This window comes from Haliaeetus albicilla, chromosome 2 (assembly GCF_947461875.1).
Source record: "Haliaeetus albicilla chromosome 2, bHalAlb1.1, whole genome shotgun sequence".
In the NCBI taxonomy this organism is placed as follows: domain Eukaryota; kingdom Metazoa; phylum Chordata; class Aves; order Accipitriformes; family Accipitridae; genus Haliaeetus; species Haliaeetus albicilla.
The window spans coordinates 80,614,354-80,637,127 of NC_091484.1; the positions used below are offsets into that span (position 1 = coordinate 80,614,354).

Consider the following 22,774-nt stretch of genomic DNA (forward strand, 5'->3'; position numbering starts at 1 on the left):
TGTGGGTCAGCCGCTGCCTTGTACTAATAAACACAATGGACTTTGCACACTTTTCACCAGTTTTATTGTAAAGTTAACCCCCACTTCCCAAGCACCCCCCTCCTCCCGGCCCGGGGAGCAGCCCCTGTGCAAACAGCCGGCCCTTCCCAACCCACTCCCTGCCCTGTGCGGGGTCTGCCACAGCCCCTCCAGACCCTGCAGGAGCCCGTAGGTGGGGGCCAGGCCCAGCCCTCCTTCCCAGCAGCAGTGTTGGGGACACAGGGACAAACCCCCAGTACCGCCAGGAGGCCAGGCCAGGCACCCCTGCAGCAACTCCTGCAGACAGGGCTGGGGTGGCAGGGCCAGGGCAGGGGGGCAGCAAGTGACACCCCCCCCCCCCCCCAGCACCCAAACACTCCCCTACGCACCAGTCAAGTCACACCCCTTCCCTCCCCACTAACAGCAATAAATAATCTCACACTACCCCAGCCCCACATCAAGGAGCAGGTGCCCACAGCCTGGCCCTGTATCCCCCTGGGATGGGGGGCAGCTCCATCTCCCCCCTCCCCAGGGGCAAGGCGCTGGCAGCACCCACCTGCGCCCTCCCCACTCTGCCCCCTCCCCGCCCAGGGCCCGGGACTCGGGGCATCCGTCCCTCAGAAGCGCAGCTCCCTCAGCTTCTGCCGCAGGTAGTGCTTGGCCTCCTCGATGCCACTCACCTTCTCCAGCTCCGTGTAGGGCAGCTGAAAGGGGACGGGGAGAAACTGTCAGAGCAGCTCCACCAACAGCACCCAGCCCGAGGCTGCCCAGGACGGCCATCCATGGTGGCAGGGGGGAAGAACTAGGACTTGGGACCCTTCCCAGGGGGAAGGAGGACAGTGCTATTCCTTCTGAGGGGAGGGCAGGCACAGGAGGAGCAGACAAGCCCCAGCTCCGTGTCCCACCGACCCCTCCCTGCCTCCTGGGGAGGGGGGGGCACAAGTCCCCAGGCGCCCATCCGCACTGCCTCTGCCCTCCCAGCGCTTCACCCCTGAACCTGGCTGCCCACTGCCAATGGCGGAGAGCACCCACAAGCAGCCCCGTCCCCCATCCCCACCGTGAACGGGACGACTCCAGCACGCACACGGGGAGGACACACAGTGCTGCAGGACCGGGGGAGCTCTCAAGCCTCATTCCAACCTTGAACCCCAGTCGCCAACCACCAGGGAGGGATGAAGAGCAAAACCCAACCGCCCTGCCAGCGCACAGCGTTGGGGAGCCCAAGGCTCATTAGTCACCCCTCAGCAGCCTCCCAGCAGAAAGGCTGCAGGAGTGGGCCGAGCCCAGGTAACAGTTTCTTCCCCGACACAGTATTTTAACCACGGTCTGCTAAGGAAAGAAGGCACTGGGACTTAAAAAAACAGAAACAGGCCTCCCTTTGCCTACCGGAGCTGGTACGGGGTGCCAAGGGGGAGTGGAGACCCCACCAGGAAAGCTGAACAGTCTGCGGAGCCAGGAGTGCTCTCTGCCCCCGAACAGCAAATACCACCTGGAGCTAAACACCCCGCTGAAGGGCCACAGGCCCTAGGCCACCCTGACCACAAGCCCTGGGCCACCCTGACCGCGAGACAGATGCACCCACGCATGTCAGAGCTCAGGTGGGCCTGGGCCCTTGCCCTGTCCCTCCCCTTGGTACCAGTCACTGTCTGGGGACAACCCAGCAGGCACTTTTCTAAAAACACCTGATCCCTAAAAACAGTCATTCACAGCTCAAGGCCCTGCTGCTCAGGGCTTGTCACCTTGCAGTGACAGCCCCTGCTGCAGCCTGCATGCAGGGCTGTGCAGACACACGCCCGTCCCTGCACTAGGCTGGAAGCACCAAGGGAATCGAGCAAACCTGCACTGCAGCAGCCGTGTGGGAAGGGATCCGCAGGGACAAGAACAGGAGGCTCCAGCTACCACCAGTGTTCCCTCCACATGGGTATCAGCGACTGGGGGCCAAAACTTGTTGGGCTGGCTGAAAGCTCTGCTGGTCCAACATCCCTGAAGGCACCACCAGTGCCCGTGGAGCAGGATGAAGGGTAACCGTGACCCACGCTCCAGCCCTGTCTGGCAGCACAGGAGACAGCTAAAGGCATTACACTGCGGCAACACGACCTGTGCGCTCACCCCAGCCACAGTCCAGCCCTTGGTGCATTTTGCTACTCAGGCATGAGAGGAGTCCTGTCCCATCACTCCTGGGAATATGGAAGTACAATAAACTCTCCCTCGGGCTTGGAGATCCTGCTAAGAGAGGCAGTGACACAGGGCTGGAGCTACGCAGGGAAGTTTTTCAGCGAGAACTTCAGCTGCCCTTTCCAGCCCTCGGAGCTGAGCAGACGAGCTCTGCACCTGAAGAGCGGCAGCTCTAGCTGCACCACAACCTGCTCCAAGAGACAGTACCTGGGACACAGCAAGGGGGAAAGCATCCCTCTGTGGGGAAGTGACACACCACTCAGCTCCGTGCCACTAATCTGGCCCTCCACCCTTCATGGATACCAGGAGACCCAAGGGGCTGCATTTGTGAAGACACGTCCTCAGACCAGGGCTGGAGCCTGGCCTCTGGAGGAGCCGGCATGGAGCCAAGTCTGCAGGAGAGCTGTCGGTCAGGAAGCGCTCCATGCATGGCAAGGGGGTGGTCTCTTATACCAGAAGCATCCAAGGCTGCTTGGAGAGGCCACTGCCATCCGTCAGGAGTTGCAGATCATGAGAACATACGATTTTGCCTGCAAAGGAGGAAGCTTTTTCTCACCAGCTCATTGAGAAAGAGGGCTAACAGTAGGCATCGTAAAGGAACAAGGTGGGAAAACTTGGCAGAGATGACACAGGGACTCCCTGGTAAGCTAGATCCTGACATGGGTGCTACACAGGGTCCAGGACCTGTTTGCAACCATCACAGATGAGCAAGTGGGACAGGAAACACAGACAAACTGCATGCTGCCCCCAGGACAGTGAACAGGCTGCAGACAGGCACTGTTCTCCAATAGTTTCACACAGGCCAGGGGTGAAGAAGGTTACTAACTCTCTGGGGAGAAGGAACCAAGCCCTCTGGCTGCAGTGGGTTTGAATCAAAGATTTCTGGCAGCTCTGGTATGGAGCCACCTCCTTCCACTGCTTCATGCTCCATTCCTCACTGCCTGGCTCTGCAGGGTCTGCCTCCCCAGTGGGCTTGCCCTTCTGACACTACGGAAGGATCAACAGCACAGAAAGCTCCTTCAACCAAACAGGCTGGAAGTGAGTAGTGCCAGAGCCAGGACATGGTTTGTGGGAACATCAAATCTGGCCATTATTCAGAGCAGGATCCTGGGAAGGAAGGAGTGCGTCTTCACTCAGAAACTTCTGAGGGAAAAGAGCTGGCTGTCAATAAAAGGTCAGGACCACCAGGGAAAAGAGCATCTACCTTGGAAACGGCTGAGACCCAGACCATCTGTGGGCAGAGCAGAAGATCTGAGGTGGGTGACCCTGCAACAGCAATCTCACCACCCACCAGAAGGGTGGAAGCAACACACGGGTCCAACTGGAGGACAGAGGCAAGGAAGGGTGCAAGTACCAGACCTGGCGATGTCCTCTGCAGTCACCACGGGCAGCCCCTGCTCGCTGTGCCACAGAAGGAGCAGGCTCTCTCAGAAGGAAGCCCTGTTCAGAGGCACTGACAAATCCACACCTGCTGCTGCTACAGATCAATGGCATCTGAGGAGGAGCACGGCCCTGGCACAGTCACACAGACATAACCCAGACAGCTTAGCAGTTTGCCAGGCACAACGGGCAGTCCAGTACCGACTGAACAGTCATACGGCAATGCAACAGCCAACAAGAGAAGGCCTTAAATTAACTATAAGGAGGGCTGAACTGCCAGGCTCAAAGAGCTGCGAACAGAGGCATGATATCCAGCTGGACCAAGTCACAAGCCACATACCCCAGGAGTCAGTACAGGGGCCAACGCCGTTTAGCATCCTCATTAGTGACCTGGACAGTGGGACAGAGCACACCCCCAGCAAGGCTGCAGACAGTATGAAATGTGGAGCAGTGGCTGACACACCAGACTGTTGTGCTGCCATTCAGAAGGACCTAAACAGGCTGGAGAAATGGCCCCCGGGCAGGGAAGGCGCAAGTCCTGAGCCTAGGGAGGAATAACCCCATGCACCAGGACAGGCTGGGGCCAACAGGCTGGAAAGTGGCTTTGCAGAAGAGGGACTAAGGGTCCTGGCAGACAAGTTGAACACCGGCCAGCAGTGCTCCCTTGCAGCAAAGGAGGCCAACAGCATCCCGGGCTGCCTTAGGAAGAGCACGGCAAGCAGGTTGAGGGAGCCGATCCTTCTCTGCTACTCAGCACTGGTGAGACACGCATGGACCATCCAGTGCTGGGCTCCCCAGAAAAAGACATGGACATACTGGAGCATGTCCAGTGCAGGGCCACAAGGATGATTACAGGACTAAAGCATGTGATATGTGAGCAGAGGTTGACGGAGCTGGAGAAGAAAAGGATTGGGACATCTTATCTACATATACAAATACCTGATGGGAGGTTGTAAATAAGACAGAGCCAGACTCTTAGCAGTGCCCAGTAACAGAGAGCGAGGCAGTGAGCACAAACCTAAAATACTGGAAATACCATTTAAACTTAGGAAAAGGCTACACACACACCCCCCACCTGCCCAAACACAAGAAAAACCTCTTTCACTGTGAGGGTACCCAGAAAGCAACCTATCTATGAGACATTCAAAACTTGACTGGACGTGGAACTGAGCAACCAGCTCTAGCTGAGCTGGGGTTGGACTGGATGATCTCCAGAAGCGCCTGCCAACCTCAACTACTCTGTGATTCTGTAAATGTGTCAGAAGAAGAGGAAATGAATCTCAAACAAGAAGAGCAAGAACAACAATCGAGCTCTGAAGCAGCTTCAACTGAGGAAGAAGCTGAATTGCCTGGGGCTCTTCGTCTCAGAGGGGTGGCCAAAGGGATGTGACCTCTGGAACCACAAGCATAGAAGAAGGTAACCGCAGAGCTGCTCTTCACTCCCTCACGGTACCAGACCCAGCAGCACTACGTCGGCTGACCAGACAGCAGGTTTAAAACAAACAGAGCTTGTTGCAGGTAGTACTGCCTGAAGCTTGTTGGCACTCGATGCTGTGGGTGTGGAAGAAAGAACAGGCTCAAAGAGGAATAAAACGCTCATGGAGAAGAGGTCCATCGGGGCGATTAAACACAGCTGTTCCAGACACATGCTCCGGTGCAGGAGTCCTTGGACTATCCATGATCCACTTCCAACTCATTTTCTAATGATCTGCCACTGTCTGCTGCTGGAGAGGGAATAGAGGGGATGGGACCAGAGCGCCTGGCACCCAAAGGGAGCTAACCGCACTAGCAGCTGCACGACTATCAGGCACACTGAGCAGCGGGGAAGAGCTCCTGCGACCTCGGTCGTGCGGGTCCTGACACCTAACTGCATGCTGCTGGACAGAGCACCTGATCCTGTGCACACTGGGAACAAGAGCACACTCTTGCTTGCCCGCACCCCTGCCCATTCCACCTTGCTCCTCAAAGATCCTGTCAGGCTGCTGGTCAGCAGCCTCAGCCTCCCACAGCAGCCCTGACTCGCACCAGGGGTGCAGCCCCAAGCAGTAACAGTTACCAGAGCCAGTTTGAGACAGGGCACAGACCCCCCAGCTGAGCCAAGTGCAGGGTGAGCACAGTCCCTGGCTGCTGTGGGTGCGCTGAGCAGAGGGCAGGCAGGCGAGGGCAGCCCTCGACTCTCAGACATGGTGACACAAAGCTGGGAGTGGAGGCAGCTGTGCCAAGTGCCCTCCTCAGCTGAGGGCATCCCGGAGCCCAGACACGCAGCAAGAGCCTGTGGCACCGGCCTCAAGCCCAGCAGCAGGCACTGGGGAGCCCTCCTCCTCCGCACAACAAAGCTGCTCAGCCCCACTACTGTCTGGGGACACAGCCGGCCCTGGGCAGCCCGTCCTAAACACCAGCACAAGGGACACCCAGGGCGCACTGCACAGGAGAGCTGGTCCTGCTCCACAGCTCTGCAATTTGGGATCTCCAAGGAAATACCACAACTCGAGTCACAGGACCGACAAAGCTATGCATAAACAAAGGGCTTCTGAACTATGTACGTTGCAAATTATGAAATTAGGAGGAGCTTTGTGTTGGCATGCTGCGCTATCAGTAGCAGGGGAGGTAAGAAGCTTTAAAAAATGGCTACGGGACTGCTTGGTAGATCTGTGACTGTAATTCAGGTGACCTCTGCAGTGGAGAAGTAAACAGAATAAAAGGCCTGCATTTCTGAGTTGTTTTCCTCACAAAGATCTATCCTCAAGCTAAAAATCACGCCACAAATAGTCTTGTAGAAGCTGCACACCTTAAAACAACATCTGAAGTTTCCAAAGAACTCAGAAGACAATTGCAAAGGCAGTGGTGAAGCCTCAAGGGCTTCTCCATTCACAGCTCTCACCACAGACCAGCCAGAGGCTGCAACCAAAGAGGCCAGGGCTCCAAAACAGGCACCGAAGGGAGGCTTGCCTCGCCTCGCCTCCACCCACAGCGGCAAGAGGCACGCTGCAGAACTGACAGCCGAGATGGCAGCGCCGGGTATCAGGCTGAGCTACGTCCCCACTTGATTTCCACCCCGAGGCCCCACAGCCGACACCATGACTGCAGATGTGTTTGCCAGGCCCAGGCTGAGCCAGCTTCCCCTTCTCCCCTCCCTGCCCAGCGCACCAGGCAGCAGACCCACAGGATGGAATTCCTGCCGGACCAGCAGACGCAAACAGGAGGGTCCATCCCCTCGCCCATGCCGTGCTTTCCACTGTGGCACTGGGGCTGGCATTGTCTGCCAGCCACCTGGAAAATGTCTCAGGGTGGGGTGGAGGAGGGCAAAAAGGAGCCATGAGGATGAGTCACCGCTTCCTCTCACAAGCGGCAAGCCTGGAAGGACGGCTCCCATCAGGAGCGTTTACAGTGGGGACGCCGGCTCTCCAGCCCACAGCCTGTCACCCATCTCACTGCACAGCCACCAGCGGTTTCTGCCCGGGGGCAGGAGGGGAAGGGGGCAGCCCCCAGCTTACCTGAACCAGACAGTAGCCCAGCAGTCGCAAGTGCCTGTCCCTCATGGCTCGCGAGCCCACCAGTATGTCGGAGTTCTGGCAGTAATGCCATTTGTCGTTGACCGACAGCACCACCCTGCAGAGGACAGAGCAGGGGGAGGAGGGCAGCGTTATCCCACGCCACAGACCCTGCAGGCAGGACGGGCAGCAGCGTCGCCCGCGCCTGGTCCCCAGAACAGCGGCGGATGAAGGGCAGCACCCCCACCCACCCCGCGCCCAGCTCTGGTGGCAGGGGCAGCCGTACCTGAGCCGGGACGTGCTGCACCCCGGGGCCTGGGGGGCTCTCCGCAGCGCAGCCTGGGCTGCCGCCACGCACCTGGCAACACAGGGCAGGAGGGGGCCAGGGCCGACTGCCGGGGAGGGCAGGAGCTGAAGGCAGTGCCCAGGGCAGCTGTCCTGCCGGGAGGGAGTGGGGACGCGGACCGGCTCTGCTCGGTACCTCTGAATCTCTTCGGCTCCCTGCGGTCCATCGCCCGGCCCTCTCTTGGGGCTGGGCCGGCACGGAGAGGGCGGAGGGCAGGCATCCTCACTGGGGGGTGGGCTCCTTTCCTCCGGTTCCTCCTGGGCCTGCTCCCCTTGGAAGCAGTTGTGATCGTGCCCAGGGCACCCAGCGGTAGTCTCCTCCTCCTCCTCCAGAATCTTGCCGATGGGGAACTGGAAGAGGGTGGCTGTGGAGGTGCCCCTGGGGGAGCAGTCAGGGGTGCCAGCCGGCTGTGCGGAGAGGCACTCGGAAGGGCTGCTTAATGTGGAGCTGCCTTGGCTCTCCAGGGAAGACTCTTTGCTCAGGCCGCAGTAATAGTCCGAGGAGGGCTGGTAGCAGGGGCCCCCTGGGGCAGGGCAAAGTGTGGGCAGGAACCGCCCAGCCAGGTTGCTCTCCCGGGAGCCCGGGGGGCTGCTTGGCGTCTCTGGAGCAAACGGGGCAAAGTCCTGCAAGTCCGAGGTGAGGGCCAGGACGGTCGAGCGCAAGGAAATGGCGGCAGGGGACGTTGTAGTGTGGGCAGGGGGAGCCTTGGAAGCCGCAGGAACACGGGAGAGAGGCAGCACAGTGCCCGAGCGGTTAATCCACAGCAAGAAGTCTGTGGAGAGAGAACATGGATCAGAACCAGGCCTCGAGACCGCCTTATTGATGGGACATGGGCTTGGGGACCCTGCGTGCCCCAGGCTGGGAGACTGTGCCAGCCAGCCCAGCAGACAGGAGCACAGAGGGAACCCCCGGCTGCACTGGCCCAGCTGAGCCCTCCTGCAGCAGGGGTGGCTCAGGGAGCCTCATCCCAAAGCGCTGGGGGAAGGCAGCATCATGGGGAAGGTGGTGACAAAGCAGCCAAACCTAGTTCTGCCCTGAATAACCTCCCACCCTCAGGCCTCTCCCAAGCACCCAGGCAGCCGCAGGGCTTCTGCTGCACCCACAGCCCCCCAAATCCCGACCGCCAGCCCCCTCTCTGGAGCCACAGTCCTACTCCAAAGTGGGGCGCCCAGCCAGACTACCTGTGCAGTATCCTGGGGGCAGCACCTCGTCCTGCCGATAGCACTCTTCTCCCACCAGCTGCCGCAGGGCCTCGGCCACCAGCCCCTTGTAACTGAGGGGAAAAAGAAGAGTCAGAGAATGCACTAGGGAGGGCCACCAGCCTGCCCACTCAAGCACTGCCAACCCACGTTCTCTGAGCATATCTGCGCAGAGATGTGAAGGCCCCTGGGAGCAAGGAGAGCCTTTAGCTTTGGGCTCTGCTGTTCAGCAGCAAGGAGGGGACATGCTTCAGCTCATTCAGCAGAAAAGCTCCTCCCAATATCGCTACAACAACAGCATGCTCTTCTTCACAGAAAAGGTTGTCAAGCACTGGACCAGGGTGCCCAGGGAAGGGGTTGAGTCACCATCCGTGAAGGTATTTAGAAGCTGTGTAGATGTGGCACTCAGGGACATGGTTTAGTGGTGGACTTGGCAGTGTTAGGTTTACGGTTGGACTTGATGATCTTAAGGGTCTTTTCCAACCTCAATGGTTCTATGATTCTATATTGCTCTACAGGCTTCGGAGCTCACATACTGGCTTTTACCCCGGCACCATCCTCCAGCTGGGATCTTGCCAGAACAAGGCCACAGACCCCATATTGCAAGTGATGCCGCACTGTCCACCTGCAAGGGATAAGCAGTGGGGTGCCCAGCACACCGTGCTCCCAGCCGTGCTCTTCGCCCGCCAGGGCAGCCCTCCCCTCCCTGGCACACCGCCTGCCCCCACCACTGACCTGTACTTTCTGTTGGCCTCATCAGCCGTCAGGGCATGCTCGAACATGAGGACGCGGTAGCGCGGGTCGAGGCGCGGGCCGCTGTAATCGTGGAACTCCAGCTCCACCGCCGCGTCCAGCAGCGAGAGGTAGCGGCGCACAATCAGCGCGTAGGGGCTGCCTGCAGGGAGAGGACAGCTGGCTAGACATCGCCTGGCAGCCCCTCCTCACCCAGCCACACTCCTGGGGGGGGCTGACTGCCAGTGAGGTGGTTCTGCACTCCCAGGGGGAGTCTGTTCCGCCCTATGCTTTCAAAATCCACCTCCACCCCAGCCCTGAGCTTTAACAGCTGGGTTTACCCTGGAAAAGGCCCGACTTACTCATAACATTGGTGATAAAGGCTGGGGAGAAGACTTGGTGCAGGACGGACTGGGGGAAATGGCTAAGCTGAAACATGGACATGAGGATGTTGACAGTCGCCAGGGGTGAGCTGCCGGCTTTCTGCTCCAGGATGGCTTCCAGCTTGGGGAAGAGCTCGCTGTGGTTGGATGGGCGGTAATTCATGCGGCTGAAGGGAAACACCAGCTTCTGGATCACCTGCAGGCAGGAGGAGAGGGAGTCGGGATGAAGGACAGGTCAGGCCCCGGCCTGCCCAGAGCCGGCAACCCATAAGGATCAGGGCACATCCTGGTCAGTCCCCAGTGAGATGCCCCAGCCTGATGGCAGAGAAGGGACACGGTTCCCCCCAGCACCAGGACAGCCCCAGAGCCAGCCCCAAGCATCCCCTGGCAGACTGGGGAGAACACTCACCTTGCTGTCAAGCTGCTCCCCACGCTTCAGGAGAAAGTTTGCGATGGTATCAAGCAGCCGTGGCTCACGCAGCCGGTGCCGGGCCACATACTTGGCAATGAGGGCCATGGTGTAGGGGGTAAGGTTCTCTGCCTTCCTGGGGAGCCACTCTGCACAGAGCAAACCACAGCAGGGTATCCGTCAGAGAGGCCTGGCTCTGTCCGAACTGCAGCTCTCCAGAAGCCACTACAGCCTGGGCAGGAAAGGCAGTGCAGGCAGGTAGGAGATAACAAGACCTGGGCAGCAGAGCCTTATCTCCTGAAACCCAGAAGGCTTCCAGAAACCATCAAGTTATATGGTTTGTGAGAGACTGGGGCAGATGCCCGTCCCATGCACCCAGAAGGCACAGCTGGAGCGCAGCTGGAACGTGCACAGAATGGGGGCCCTTCTGTCAAAACCCCAGCAAAACCAGCCTGCTCCCAGTTTTGAGGTAAGGTAGGCTCACAGCCCCTGGAAGGGCTAGGCTGGGAAGGCAGTGACAGGGTGGCCATAATGCAGAGCATCTCCTGCTCCAGCCTCACTGCTGCAGGCCCTGCTGCTCAACAAGGCCCCAGCTGGTGCTGTCACAAACCCAGATGTCCTCTGGGACCAGGAAAGGAGGCTCCAAGGCTGCCAAGTGCATGGACAGAGCCCAGCGCACCCCGCACCGGGGAAGAGGCTCACACAGTGGGCAAGGCTGGGACCCTGCCTGGGCAGACCCTGCCCTCACCTGCCATACTGCGGATGAATCGCTCTTGGCGGTTCTCGTAGAAGAGCTGAGAGCTGAAGATGGCCTCCAGGGCCTTGTTGTTCGCCTCCTGGGCGCACAGAGCCAGCATCTCGTCCAAAAGGGCCAGCTCATGCTCCCGCATGGCACTCACTTGCCCCAGCGTGTGCCTGACGAGGCGCAGGATCTTGCGGTTGTTGATCAGCTGCTGGTCGGAGGCCGGGTGTCCCTGCAGCGCCTGAGCCCGCAGTCGGTAGTAGGAGAGGAGGAGGAAGAGGGTCTGGGGGTGACGCTCCTTCTCCAGGTGCCGCTCCAAACTGCTGAGGCAAGACTCAACCAGGGGGTGTGGGCTGGACGGATGGAGCCTCATCACGCTGCTGAAGACCATGGAGACGTCCTTCTGGTTGAAGCGGCCCAGGCGGCTCCGGGATTCATCCTCCAGCACTCGCACCAGCGGTGATTCCCCTGGCAGGCCTGCAACAGAGAAGGGATTAGGGATGCCCGGATCCCACCTCTCATCTTCACTAGGCACAACTGTCCTCATAAGCTCAGGCATGAGGCTACAGCCAGAGAACAACAGCTCTGCCGCACTGGTGATCAAACCGAAGAGGACCAGTTTGGCAAAGCCTGACCAGGAACATCAGTGCATCTGCACCCAGAGAAAGTCATGTGGAGCTGTTGGATTATTCCCACTCACTCCACCAAAATGGAAGTCCTTTAGCTCATCCACAAAAGCAAGGTTTATTTCTTAAAACTCAAAATTCTTATGGACAAATGATACACCTCACAAAGTACTTTAAAAAAGTTTTGGTTAGAAAATAAATAAGACATCAACACATTACCAAACTAAAACTGTCCATGTATGACAGGAACTAATCCTTTCACATTTCTAATCCTCTCCAATTTTCTAGTTTAGCTTTAGTCTTTCAAACTCGGCTCCTGGGGAAAATACTTTCCTCCAACTCTGGACGTATTATTCAACCATGGAAAGACAAGAGGCCAGGCGCACAGTGCAGTTACGAAAAAAGGCAAAGGCCATCCCTCGTGTGTCAGGAGAGATATTTTCAGGAGATGCATGAAGCATTAGGCACTGTATGAGGCCCTGGCAGCCCACTGGTCTCCTAAGCCAGCTGACAAGATTTCAATTTTCAAAAGGGCTTTAAAGCAACTAAGGCAGCATGGGGTAAGCTGCTGCGTTTTATCATTAATCAAAAATGAGTCAGAAGGTGGAAAGTGAAGAATTGGTCTGAGCAGTTGCTTTGTTCCTTAAAAAAGGCCTCAAAAAGGCGGGTTAGCATTTTTATTAATGAGCGGCTGAGCGTGGTGAGCAGGGAAGGGCGACTGACGGAGAACAAAGTGTGGGTCAAAACCAGAGCAGGCCGGGGGGAGCCCAGCTGAGGGGAGAGGCGCCTGGCAGCCCAGAGTTCAGTGTCAACAAACACAAGGCGCCATGAGACAGAGGGGGGAAGAGCAGAAACTTCTCCCCTCCCCCCTTCAGCGGGATCTAGAGTTACTGCATCAACCCACGGCCGGCACCGGGCGTCTCCGTACACGGCTCAGCCGAGGCCTCAGCCCAGCGTGCAGCTGCGGTGGAATAAAAAAAGCAAACAGAATGGCAGGAGACGTGCGCGCGGGACAGAGGAGCACAGGGCTGGCAGGAACCACTGGGGTGGGGAGGGCAGGCACCTGCTGCCGCATGCAACAGCCAAACCTGATCCCTTTCCTCGCAGGTGGGAGAATCTGCAGGGCCCTTGAGGGCCCTCAGCCCAGCAAAGGGGGAGCCCCCCAGGGCATGGCCTGCCGGCCGGCCCAAATACTACTGCTGCTGCACAGGAATCCAAACCAGCTTGACCCTCTTCTGAGTATTAAACCCATGATGACACAGGGCTCGTGGCTTGCGAAGGGTTTAGCCGAGGTCTCGCGTCTTGCGCTTCCACAGATGCTTGACGATTTTCAGGGACTGGAACAAAACTCAAGGAGCTGCTTATCCCGCATCCTGCCAGGTGGTGCTGGCCACCACTTCAGCTGCCCTTCGGGCCAGCGTGCTGGGTGCTCCAGCCAGCTGATCCCCCCTGTAGCAGTCAGTCCACCTGATTCCCTTCCTGCTGCGTACCCCAAGCAGAGCCTCCTCCTTCGAAGGGCACAGTTCCATCTGCCACAAAGGCACCATCACACATAAATCCACACACAAACTCAGACACTGGCGCCTGTTCTGGTACGTCCTTCCTCCTTCCACGGCAGCTAGACCAGCAAGCTCTCCTTTTACCTCACAAACCCAAGCACCAGCCTGTGTCCCACTGCCCTGCCCGCCTCCCCTGTCCTCCACTGGTGACCCCACGCAGGCAGATGCCGGCAGCCCGGGACACTCACCCAGCGCAGCAGCAGCGTACAGGCAGTTGACAATGCTGAAGTTATCAAACTTGGAGCAGCCGCTGATGATGGCCTGACAGAGAGTCTGAAACTCTGGCTGCTCCAGCATCTGGCCAGGCCCGCGGCTCTCCCCGTTCACCGTGGCCTGGCCCTGCTGCTGCTGCTGCAAGAGCTGGCCCAGCTTGTGCAGGGCGATGGGGTAGTGGCTGGCGGACACCTTGCTGGGGTTCTGCGTGACCCACCGCAGCACTTCCCCCACGCTGCGCGAGCGCTCTATCAGACGCTTCATTGTGAAGAAGGTGTCATAACTCATCTTCTCGTGGATGAAGTTCCAGCTCTTCCTCTTGCCATGGCCTCGAGTCCTGTAGGCATCCGGGGGAAAGGTGTGCAGCAGCCCATGGCCGTAGGGGTCCAGGGGGAGCAGCACAGCCCGCTGCTTCGCTTTGCCTGCACAGTAGCAGGCAGGATACATCCCGGCCCCGCTCCTGTCACCAGCAGCCAGGCCCTGCAGGACTCCCGGCCGCACGCTCTCCCGGGTCAGAGCACGGAGCCATGGCAGCAGGCGCAGCATGGCGAGGGCAGCGCGGCTCGAGAGGCTTCGGAGAACCGGGAGACCCTGGGGACAAGAGGGGGGTGAGGGGGGCAGCGAGCTCATGCCTTTGGGACAGCTAGAGCCAGCGAGGGATGTGCGGAGCCCATGTCGGGACCCCCCCCCCCCAGCACGGACCTGCCCCAGTGCAGGGGTACCTGCCCCACACAGCCCCCTGTTCGGAGGTCCCCCTGCCAACAGGGACCCCCTCGGTACCGTGACCCCCGCCCTGTACGGGCTGTCCGGCCCGAGGTCCCCCGGCCCACACGAGCCCCGTTGTCCCGGGACACCCGGCCTGCACAGGCGTCCCCAGCCTGATGTCCCCTGGCTCACACGGCCCCCTCCCCTCTCCCAGCCCCCCCGGCTCGCAGATCCCCCTTCTCCCAGGACGGCCGGCACAGACAGATCCCCCGTCCGGTACCGGGACCCCTACGGCCGCCCCGATCTTCCCCTCCCCCACCACCGAGACCCCCGGGCCGGGCTGGGCCGCACCGGGACCGCGACACCCGTCCCACCCAGGCCCCCATCCCCACCCCTCCGGCCTAGACGGGCCCCGCGTTGCCCGGCCCGCACCCCACCCCTCGTCCCACCGGTCCCGGTGCCGGTCCCGGCCCTACATGGCGCTCGCGGCCGCGCTGGGACCCGCCGCCGCCCCGGCCGCTCAGCACCGCCCGGACACCGAGTCCGCCATCTTCCCGACAGCCCCCGCAGGGCCGAAGGAGGCCGAGGCCACGGCCCCGCCCCCCTCCCCGCACGGCCCACACTTCCGGGGGCGGGGCCCGGCACGCGAGCCCCGGCCGCGCGCGCCTGGCGGCACATGTAAATAGCCGCTAGCCGTCCTCCAATGAGCGAGCGCCTCGCGAAGGGGGCGGGGAGCGGCTCCGCCGGCGCAGGCGCGCTGCCGCCATGCGGAACGCGTGGCCGGAGGCGCAGGCCCCGCCCCGCCCGCTGGGAGCGCGCCGTGGGGAAGCCCCGCCCCGAAGCCCCACCCCCGCCCCGAAGCCCCGCCCGTCCCACCGCCCCGATCCCGTTCCCCCTCCCGCGGCGCAGCAGAACCGGGAGGCCGCGACCGTTCACAGTCCTTCCTCTTTAATTGTAACAGAGCGGCGGGGATCGCCTCCACCCCACCGGCACCGGCACCGGCACCCCCAGGGAGGGGCCAGGCGGCCGGACCCGTCCTCCCGTGGGGAGGCAGCCCGCTCCCCGGGGGAGCAGACCCCTTCCACGGCCCGGGCAGAGGCGGCTGGTGGGCCGGTGGGGAGGCCAGGAGGACGCTCCGTGCAGGGCCTGGGGGTGGCACCGGGACACCCCTTTCCCCCCCAGAGGTAGCACAGCACTCCCTCCCGCAGCAAGCCTGGCTCTGGCTCCGGTTGTGGTGCCGGCCGGCCCCGGGCACCCAGCATGCGGGCCACGTGCCCAGCCACCGGCAGGTCCTGCAGCCCCCGGGGGACACAGTCCACAGCTCAGCCCCCCCCCCAGGTCCAGCGGCGGCAGGCAGTCTCCACCCAGGACCTCGTGCGTTCTGGGTGCGGCGGCTCCTCTCGGGGTGCAGGGCCGTGCTATCTGCGGTACATGGTGAAGGCCATGAAGCTGAAGAGGAGGGTGAGGCCGGCCAGGAAGGTGGTGGCAGTGGCGGTGAAGACGTGACGGTACTGCAGCTGGAAGTACCAGAGCACGGCCAGCATCAGCACGAAGAGCGGCAGCATGAGGCTGCCCACGTTGAGGGCGGCGTGCACGGGGTCGGCAGAGGCGTGGGGGCCGGCGGGCGCGGGGGCCGGGCTGTGCTGGGAGATGTGGCAGTGCAGGACGCTGTTGTGGGCGAGGTGCAGGGCGGCCAGGCTCTGGGCGTCATCGCGCAGCAGCTGGCCCTGGTAGATCAGCCGCACTTGCTGCTCCTGCCCGGGGAAATAGGCCCTGGGGCGGGGGACGAGGAGGGAGAGGTCACGCTCTCGCCAGGACAGCGTCCCCTCCGTCTGCCCCCCCAGGAGCCGGCTGCGAAAGCACCTGCCCTGACCACCCACTGCCCTGCGCCCGTGCCTTACCGTCAGCCACCCCAGGCGTTACCACAAGCGGAGGTGTCTGAGGGGCACGGGCGCAGGCCACCTGCGCCAGGGCGAGAGCGGCAGCTCCCGGCTGCTCCGGGGGGAGGGACAGAGCCGCCGGCGGGGCTCGGGGTCGCCCCCAGGGGTGCCGCGGGAGAACCGGCCTGCCCTGGCCCTCACCTCTTCAGGGCCCCGACAGTGTCGCCGGGGCGCACCCGGGCCAGGCGCTCCGTGTCGTTGAGGAACTTCAACCGCAGCACCATGGTGGGCTCGGCGGGGCCGCCGTCCCCCTCACCGAGGGGACCCTGCGCGGCTGCGGGGCCGGCCCGGGGCCGCAGCCCCGCCGCCAGCCCTCCCGCCCCATCGGGGACCGCTCCTGCCGCCGCCGCTGCCGCCACCGGGGCCTTGTGCTCGACGGGGTTCGGGGCAGCGCTCGGCCCCTCCTCGGGCAGCGGCTCGGCGGCGCGGGGCGGCGCGGCGGGCTCGGGGGCGCGGGTGGAGGCCCAGGCCAACCCCAGCACCAGGGCGACCAGCAGCAACGCGAAGAGCACGGTCACCTCATCGCCGACGCCCTCGATCAGCGCCATGGCGGCGGCACGCGGCTACCGACCTGCGGGCATAGAGCGGGACCGTCAACCCGGGGGGTCGCGGGCGACCGGAGCCGCCGTCGGCCCGGAGCCCTCACCTGCCGCCATCGCGCCGCTTCCGCCTGGCCGCAAGGCACGGCGGGAGCTGTAGTTCGGTGCTGCGCATGCGCGGAGGCGCACAGCGAGACGCCGGGAGCTGTAGTCCTATTCTGCGCATGCGTGGAGGCCGCCCCCCCGCGGGCCACGCCGGGAGCTGTAGTCCTGCCCCGGGGCTGGACGTGCCTCCGGAACGCCCAGCCCCGGTGGGCGGGACTACAGCTCCCGGCGTGCCCCGCGCCAGGCTGAGCCTGCGCAGTCGGGCTTCCTGGGCCAGAGCCCTTCCCTCATCCGCCATTGTCGGTTTGAGAAAGTGCCGGCCCCTGCAGCCTGAGAAGACGTGGTGCTCCGGGGTGGCCGGAGGAAGGGGCGGCAGCTGGGCCTAGGTTCAAAGAGTGTGGGCGTTAATGCGGTGGTGCTTGATGAGGCCTAGGAGGAAAGGATTGCTGTCGGGGGCAAGAATAGACTCGACTAATTTCAGTTGGGAGGGACCTACAACCATCATCTAGTCCAACTGCCTGACCGCTTCAGGGCTGACCAAAAGCGAAAGCGTGTTGTTAACGGCATTGTCCAAACGCCTCTTAAACAGTGACAGGCTTGGGGCATCGACCATCTCTCTAGGAAGCCTGTTCCAGTGCGTGACCACCTTCTTGGTAAAGAAATACTTCCTAATGTCCAGGCTAAACCTCCCCATGTGTGACTCTGAACCATTCCCAGGCGTCCTGTCCCCGGATCCCAGGGGGAAGAGCTCAGCACCTCTCTATCCACATCCCCTCTTCAGGAAGCTGCAGAGAGCAATGAGGTCGCCCCTCAGCCTCCTTTTCTCCAAACGAGACAAACCTAGAGTCCTCAGCCACTCCTCACGGAACATGCCTTCAGCACTGTCACCAGCATTGTCACCTTCCTCTGGGTGCATTCGAGGACGTTCACGTCCTCCTCAAATAGTGGGACCCAGAACTGCACACAGTGCTCCAGGTGAGGCCACACCAACACTGAATACAGCAGGACAATCCCCTCTCTTGACCGGCTGGTCACGCTGTGTTTGATGGCCCCCAGGATGCGGTTTGCCCTTTTGGCTGCCAGGGCATGCTGCCAGCTCCTGCTGAGCTGCTGCGGACCAGCACCCCCAGGTCCCTTTCTGCAGGGCTGCTCTCCAGCCACTCCTCTCCCAGTTTATGGGACGTCCTTGGAAACCTGTTGGAGCGGGTCCAGAGGAGGCCACAAAATTGATCCGAGGGCTGGAACACCTATCCTGTGAGGACAGGCTGAGAGAGTTAGGGTTGTTCAGCCTGGAGAAAAGAAGGCTCTGGGGACACCTTACTGTGGCCTTTCAGTACTTAAAGGGGGCTTATAAGAAAGACAGAGGGAGGCTTTTTTACCGCAGTCTGTAGTGACAGGACAAGTGTCCTGGTTTCAGCTGGGATGTAGTTAGCTGTCTTCCTAGTAGCTGGTACAGTGCTATGTTTTGAGTTCAGTATGTGAAGAATGTTGATAACACTGATGTTTTCAGTTGTTGCCCAGTAGTGTTTAGACTACAGTCAAGGATTTTTCAGCTTCTCATGCCCAGCCAGGGCACCTGACCCAAACTGGCCAACAGTGTATTCCATACCATGTGGCGTCCCATCTAGTTTAGGAACTGGGAAGTGGGGGGGCAGGGATTCGCGGCTCGGGGACTGGCTGGGTGTCAGTCGGCGGGTGGTGAGCAATTGCCCTGTGCATCATTTGTACATTTCAATCCTTTTATTGCTACTGTTGTCATTTTATTAGTGTTATCATTATCATTATTAGTCTCTTCTTTTCTGTTCTATTAAATCGTTCTTATCTCAACCCAGGAGTTTTACTTCTTTTCCTGATTTTCTCCCCCATCCCACTGGATGGGGGGGGAGTGAGTGAGCGGCTGCGTGGTGCTTAGTTGCTGGCTGGGGTTAAACCACAACAACAAGGGACAACAGTTTTAAACTGAAAGAGGGCAGATTCAGACTAGATACAAGGAAGACATTTTTGACGATGAGGGTGGTGAAACACTGGCACAGGTTGCCCAGAGAGGTGGTATATGCCCTGTCCCTGGAAACATTCCAGGTCAGGTTGGACGGGGCTCTGAGCAACCTGATCTCGTTGAAGATGTCCCTGCTCATGGCAGGAGGGTTGGACTAGATGACCTTTAAAGGTCCCTTCCAACCCAAACCATTCTAAGATGATTCTATGAAACCCTCCAGATGAAATTTCTCGCGCAACTGAAGGAGCATGAAGTTGTCAGTTTTGCTTAAGAGCGAAAATATTTTTATCATTTAATCGATATCCTGTTCTTTGCTTTATATATAGAAAAGTGGTCAAGACTAAAGAACAGGTCTTATGAGGACCCACTGAGGGACCTGGGGCTGTTTAGTCTGGAGAAAAGGAGGCTGAGGGGAGACCTTATCGCTGTCTACAACTACCTGAAAGGAGGTTGTAGTGGAGTGGGGCTTGGTCCCTTTTCCCAAGTAACAAGCAATAGTATGAGAGGAAATGACCTCAAGTTGTGCCAGAGAAGGTTTAGATTGGGTATTAGGAAAATTTCTTCACCAAAAGGGTTCTCAAGCACTGAAACAGGCTGCCCAGGGAAGGGGTTGAGTCACCATCCCTGGGCGCTTAGGGACATAGTTTAGTGGTGGATTTGGCAGTGTTAGGTTGATGGTTGGACTCAATGGTCCTGAAGGTCTTTTCCAACCTCAGTGGTTCTGTGATTCTGAATGATTCTGTGATTCTAAAACAAGGTGGGCAATTGGTGAAGGGCAGCAAATTCCATGGGCAGAGCCTGTCACTGGAAGACCCGTGCTCTGGTGAAGATGTGGTCTCTGGCAGGGAGTGTGGATTATGCAGCACAGAGATAACACGGGGAATGGGACAAGCTGCAGACTAAAATTGACTGAGCTTCAGTGGTCCTTTGGGTGACTGTGATTCCCCAGATGCATTTAAACCTACCTGCAGGCTTTATAAAGAAGGAAAGTTTGAAAGATAGATGAAAAAAATTAGTGTGGAGTAGTTTTTGTCTGCAACTTGGTTTTGACATTCAAAGACATTTCAAATAACTTACCCTAAAATCTCTCTTGGCTGATTAGTATCTGGTATTAAACCTTAATGCTGGACACTCAGCTTTTCTGTGTTCCTGAAAAGCATTCAGATAATTGTGAACGTGGTCAAAAATGGTTTGATCAAAATTTCCATATTTTTAGGTGAAAAGGCTTGTACCATCACAATGAGATAGTGGGAGGGGGAGACTTGTGGAAGGAAAAAAACTACAGTGCCTGTGAAGGAACAAAGCTGAAAGGGAGATCTTTGGGTGACAATATCCCCTTTCCCCAGGGCATCACCTCCAGGGGTCCCTCACCTTGATGGCACAAGACATTTCCTATAATAAAATCGGGAGGAATCTGCTAAGGGCAGCATTGCACAAGCTGCAGCATCCTTTCTGCTGAGGTGGCTCTGAGAGCGGCAGTGATTCCAAGGAGCTGGGTGGTTCTGAGGAATTCATTATTTTCCCTTTTGGGCTCCTGTGTCCGAACTGTCTTGAAGTCGGAAGGACTGGCTGGTTCGTGGGGCTGAGGGTGGGCTGGGCCTCCTGGCTCCAGCCCCGGTTGAAATCCCAGTTCAGGCCGGTGACCAGGAGTCCCAGAATCGGGGTGTGGACCCTGAGGTGGTGATTCTCTCAGCTGCCTCCTTCAATCCTGATCTGCATTCTTCATCACTGTTTTCAGCTTATCATTAGACTGCAGCAATGCAGATTGATGAGATGTGTGGTAGGAGAGCTTAAGGCTCCAGGCAGTGTAATTGTAATATTAGCATTAGCAGGAGGCATTGCAAACATAAAATTTATTTTCTGCGTACAGCTGTCTTGCAGAACTCAAGAGCAGAACTCGTCCTGCGATCACAGGGAGCGAAGTCTTTAATGACCTGCAAATAGCACCGAAAGAGCTGAAAAGTGGGGCTGCCAAAGCAGAGCTCTCGCATGCACAGCAGAATTTAAAAATAGGCTGCTGCTGGCGTTCTCGCTTACTCGTCGTTCCTGGAAGCCCACGGGGAGGATGGCTCTCCAGCAGAGGAGAGACGCAGTCCCCTGACGTAACTTGCCTCGGCATCTACGCCGCAGAGCGGAAAGTTGCGGATTCAGTCATTTTACACCGGAGTATCTCTGATCATTGCCTGCATCTTTTCCAGCTCCAGGTCTGCGCTGGGCGCTGACTCCTCTGCCCAGAGCAGCAAGGCGGCAGGGGGCACTGGGCAGACACCCCCTTTCCCAATGGCGCTGCCATCCCAGTGGGACCGAGGAGTCCCTTTAGCTTAGCATCGTCAGCGCCTTCAGCGAAGCTCAGCGCGTGTGGGAGAAGAGACATGGGAGAGATGAACGCCTCTGCAGATGAAACTGCTCTTCAGAAGCTCCCACCAACAGCAAGAGGTGTCAGCCCCAGTCAAAGACTTGGAGACATGTTGTGGGGAAAGCAGTTGGGCCAGAAAAAAGAGCTTGAGGGTGGGAGCGTGGGGAGCTGGGGATGCTGAGCTGCAGCATCTCTAGGCAAGGATGAGCTCTGCATTTACAAAGGACCGCAGAGAACCAGGCCGTGAAACACCCTGTCCCCGTCATGAGCTAGGGGTCTGCGACAAGACCCCGAGAAGTCACCCCTCCACACCACAGCCCCGTGGCACAGCACTGTCGCTGTGGGGAAGGGCCAAGGAGGGTCCCCCGTGCCGCATGCTGAAGGGCTGGAGGAGGTGGGCAGCTGCTGGCCAAGCTGGGGCTCCCGGCCGGGGAGGTGGGCAACACCTGTGGGTGCAGAGGCTGCTGGGGAGCAGGTCGTGTTGCTCGATCTGCCCGGGGCACTTGGGCAGGGAGGTGCAGGCAGGCAGGACCCCCTGCCCCGAGGTGCCACAGGGGTGGTGGGTGTGCTGCTCTCCCCCATAGCACTGAGCCATGAACGTGGTGCAGGGGGCAGAGGTGAGAAGCTGGTGGGGAAGAGCTGCCCCTTCCCTGGGTCACTAAGGCTGATGCAGAAAGTGCTGGGGAAAGCCCGGGTCCGCGCCTGGGGGGTGCCCCATGGAGGCTCGGGAGAAACAAGGAGTGGGGCTGGGGCCGGGTGGCTGCAGGGGGGACCCCAGTGCTGGCCAGAGACTGGCCCAGAGGGAGGGAGGAAGCTGGGCACAGGCCTGGGTGTCACCACCCAAATTATAAAAAATGTTCCCTGATTTTCTGTTCCCTGATTTTTTTCAGCCCCCATGCAGTAACTGGCACTCGGACGAAGCAGCACTGCAGACATGCCCGGTGACAGTCACTGCTGTCCTCGAGTGGCCCTGGACCTCCAGCAGCCATATAGCCAATCTGACCACAGTCACTGGCGACCACAGCTGACAGCTGGGGTCACTGCTCCAGCCACAGAAAAGGGGCAGAGAGCAGTTAGTACAGACATAAGGGAGGACAAGGATGGGGACATGCACTTGCACCAGGGAGAGGTAGGACCCATGTTATTCTGAGCTGAATAAATCACTAAAGAAAAGGCAAGGCTTTGAGGGCAGCAGAGCACCTGCTGAGGAAGACAAGAGAAAACGCACGGAAGAATCAAAGTTTATTATTAGCTGCTAGTAAATCATTTAAATAAGCTGTAGTTAGCAAAGGGTGATGACCACAGGTTCGCCTCTGGGGCACAAAAGCCCTGGATGCCAGAGCTCACAGAGGCGTTTCTGACAAACTGTCTTGGGGAGATGCAGATTCACCAAACCAGAGCACAGCCGTTTTGACAAGCTCCTGGCGAGAGCAGCAGGCTCCTGAGGTTTTGTTGACCAGGCTCTGGATGACTGGCATGCTGGTGATGCTGTTGGGGCTTTACTAACGCGACAAGGTCTTACAGGACACCTATAGGTCCTATAGGACAAGGAACTGAGATTTTCTCGCTCCTTGGCTATGAGACACCAGCAGCAGAAAACCAAGTGGGGATCTTTTCCTCTTGTGTAATAACCTTAAAATACTACCTGTGGTTCCTGTCCTGCAACCAGCTGGGTGAGGGCGGACCCCTACCCAGGGGATTTCTAGAATCAGGGCCTGGATCCAGACATGCAACACAACACAAAGCTTAAATGTGGTCTGGAGAGAAGAGAATAACGATTAAAAAATCTCATAATCTTGGTAGTTCAATTTAATACTTTCAAAAGCTAAGCCCTTGACTTAGAGATTCTATGGCACGGTT

At 59.2% G+C, this 22,774-nt stretch overlaps 2 protein-coding genes across 3 annotated transcripts; both read right to left on the reverse strand.

Moving 5' to 3' along the window:
• Positions 1-133: 133 nt before the first annotated feature.
• FASTK (Fas activated serine/threonine kinase) lies at positions 134-14,745 on the reverse strand. Its single transcript, XM_069799980.1, has 11 exons — positions 14,699-14,745; positions 14,428-14,644; positions 13,249-13,864; positions 10,882-11,352; positions 10,134-10,282; positions 9,704-9,920; positions 9,345-9,504; positions 8,592-8,683; positions 7,546-8,182; positions 7,068-7,182; positions 134-722 (listed from the first exon to the last, which is right to left on the reverse strand). Exons 1-11 carry the CDS (start codon positions 14,743-14,745, stop codon positions 636-638), a joined length of 2,808 nt encoding a protein of 935 aa, XP_069656081.1. The 3' UTR covers positions 134-635.
• Positions 14,746-14,909: 164 nt separating this feature from the next.
• Positions 14,910-16,611, reverse strand: TMUB1 (transmembrane and ubiquitin like domain containing 1). 2 transcript variants are annotated; one of them, XM_069778537.1, is made up of 3 exons: positions 16,565-16,611; positions 16,060-16,489; positions 14,910-15,751 (listed from the first exon to the last, which is right to left on the reverse strand). In XM_069778537.1, the coding sequence occupies exons 2-3, from the start codon at positions 16,464-16,466 to the stop codon at positions 15,397-15,399; spliced, it is 762 nt and encodes a 253-aa protein (XP_069634638.1). In that variant the 5' UTR covers positions 16,467-16,489; positions 16,565-16,611; the 3' UTR covers positions 14,910-15,396. The 2 variants fall into 2 exon arrangements, with proteins under 2 accessions (XP_069634638.1, XP_069634637.1); XM_069778536.1 differs by having other exon boundaries at positions 16,060-16,601.
• Positions 16,612-22,774: the final 6,163 nt, after the last annotated feature.

What these genes read in the sequence shown, in the direction of transcription:
- FASTK (XM_069799980.1), bottom strand. Translation starts at nt 14,745, where the DNA reads ATGGCGGCAGCGCGCCTGCGCCGGCGGAGCCGCTCCCCGCCCCCTTC. An exon ending in CGGGACCGGCACCGGGACCG is followed by an intron (nt 13,865 to 14,427) that starts GTGGGACGAGGG and finishes TCTTGTCCCCAG; the next exon opens with GGTCTCCCGGTTCTCCGAAG. An exon ending in TGGGCTACTGTCTGGTTCAG is followed by an intron (nt 723 to 7,067) that starts GTAAGCTGGGGG and finishes GTCCCCTTTCAG; the next exon opens with CTGCCCTACACGGAGCTGGA.
- TMUB1 (XM_069778537.1), bottom strand. Translation starts at nt 16,466, where the DNA reads ATGGCGCTGATCGAGGGCGTCGGCGATGAGGTGACCGTGCTCTTCGCG. An exon ending in ACTGTCGGGGCCCTGAAGAG is followed by an intron (nt 15,752 to 16,059) that starts GTGAGGGCCAGG and finishes CCCCCGCCCCAG; the next exon opens with GGCCTATTTCCCCGGGCAGG.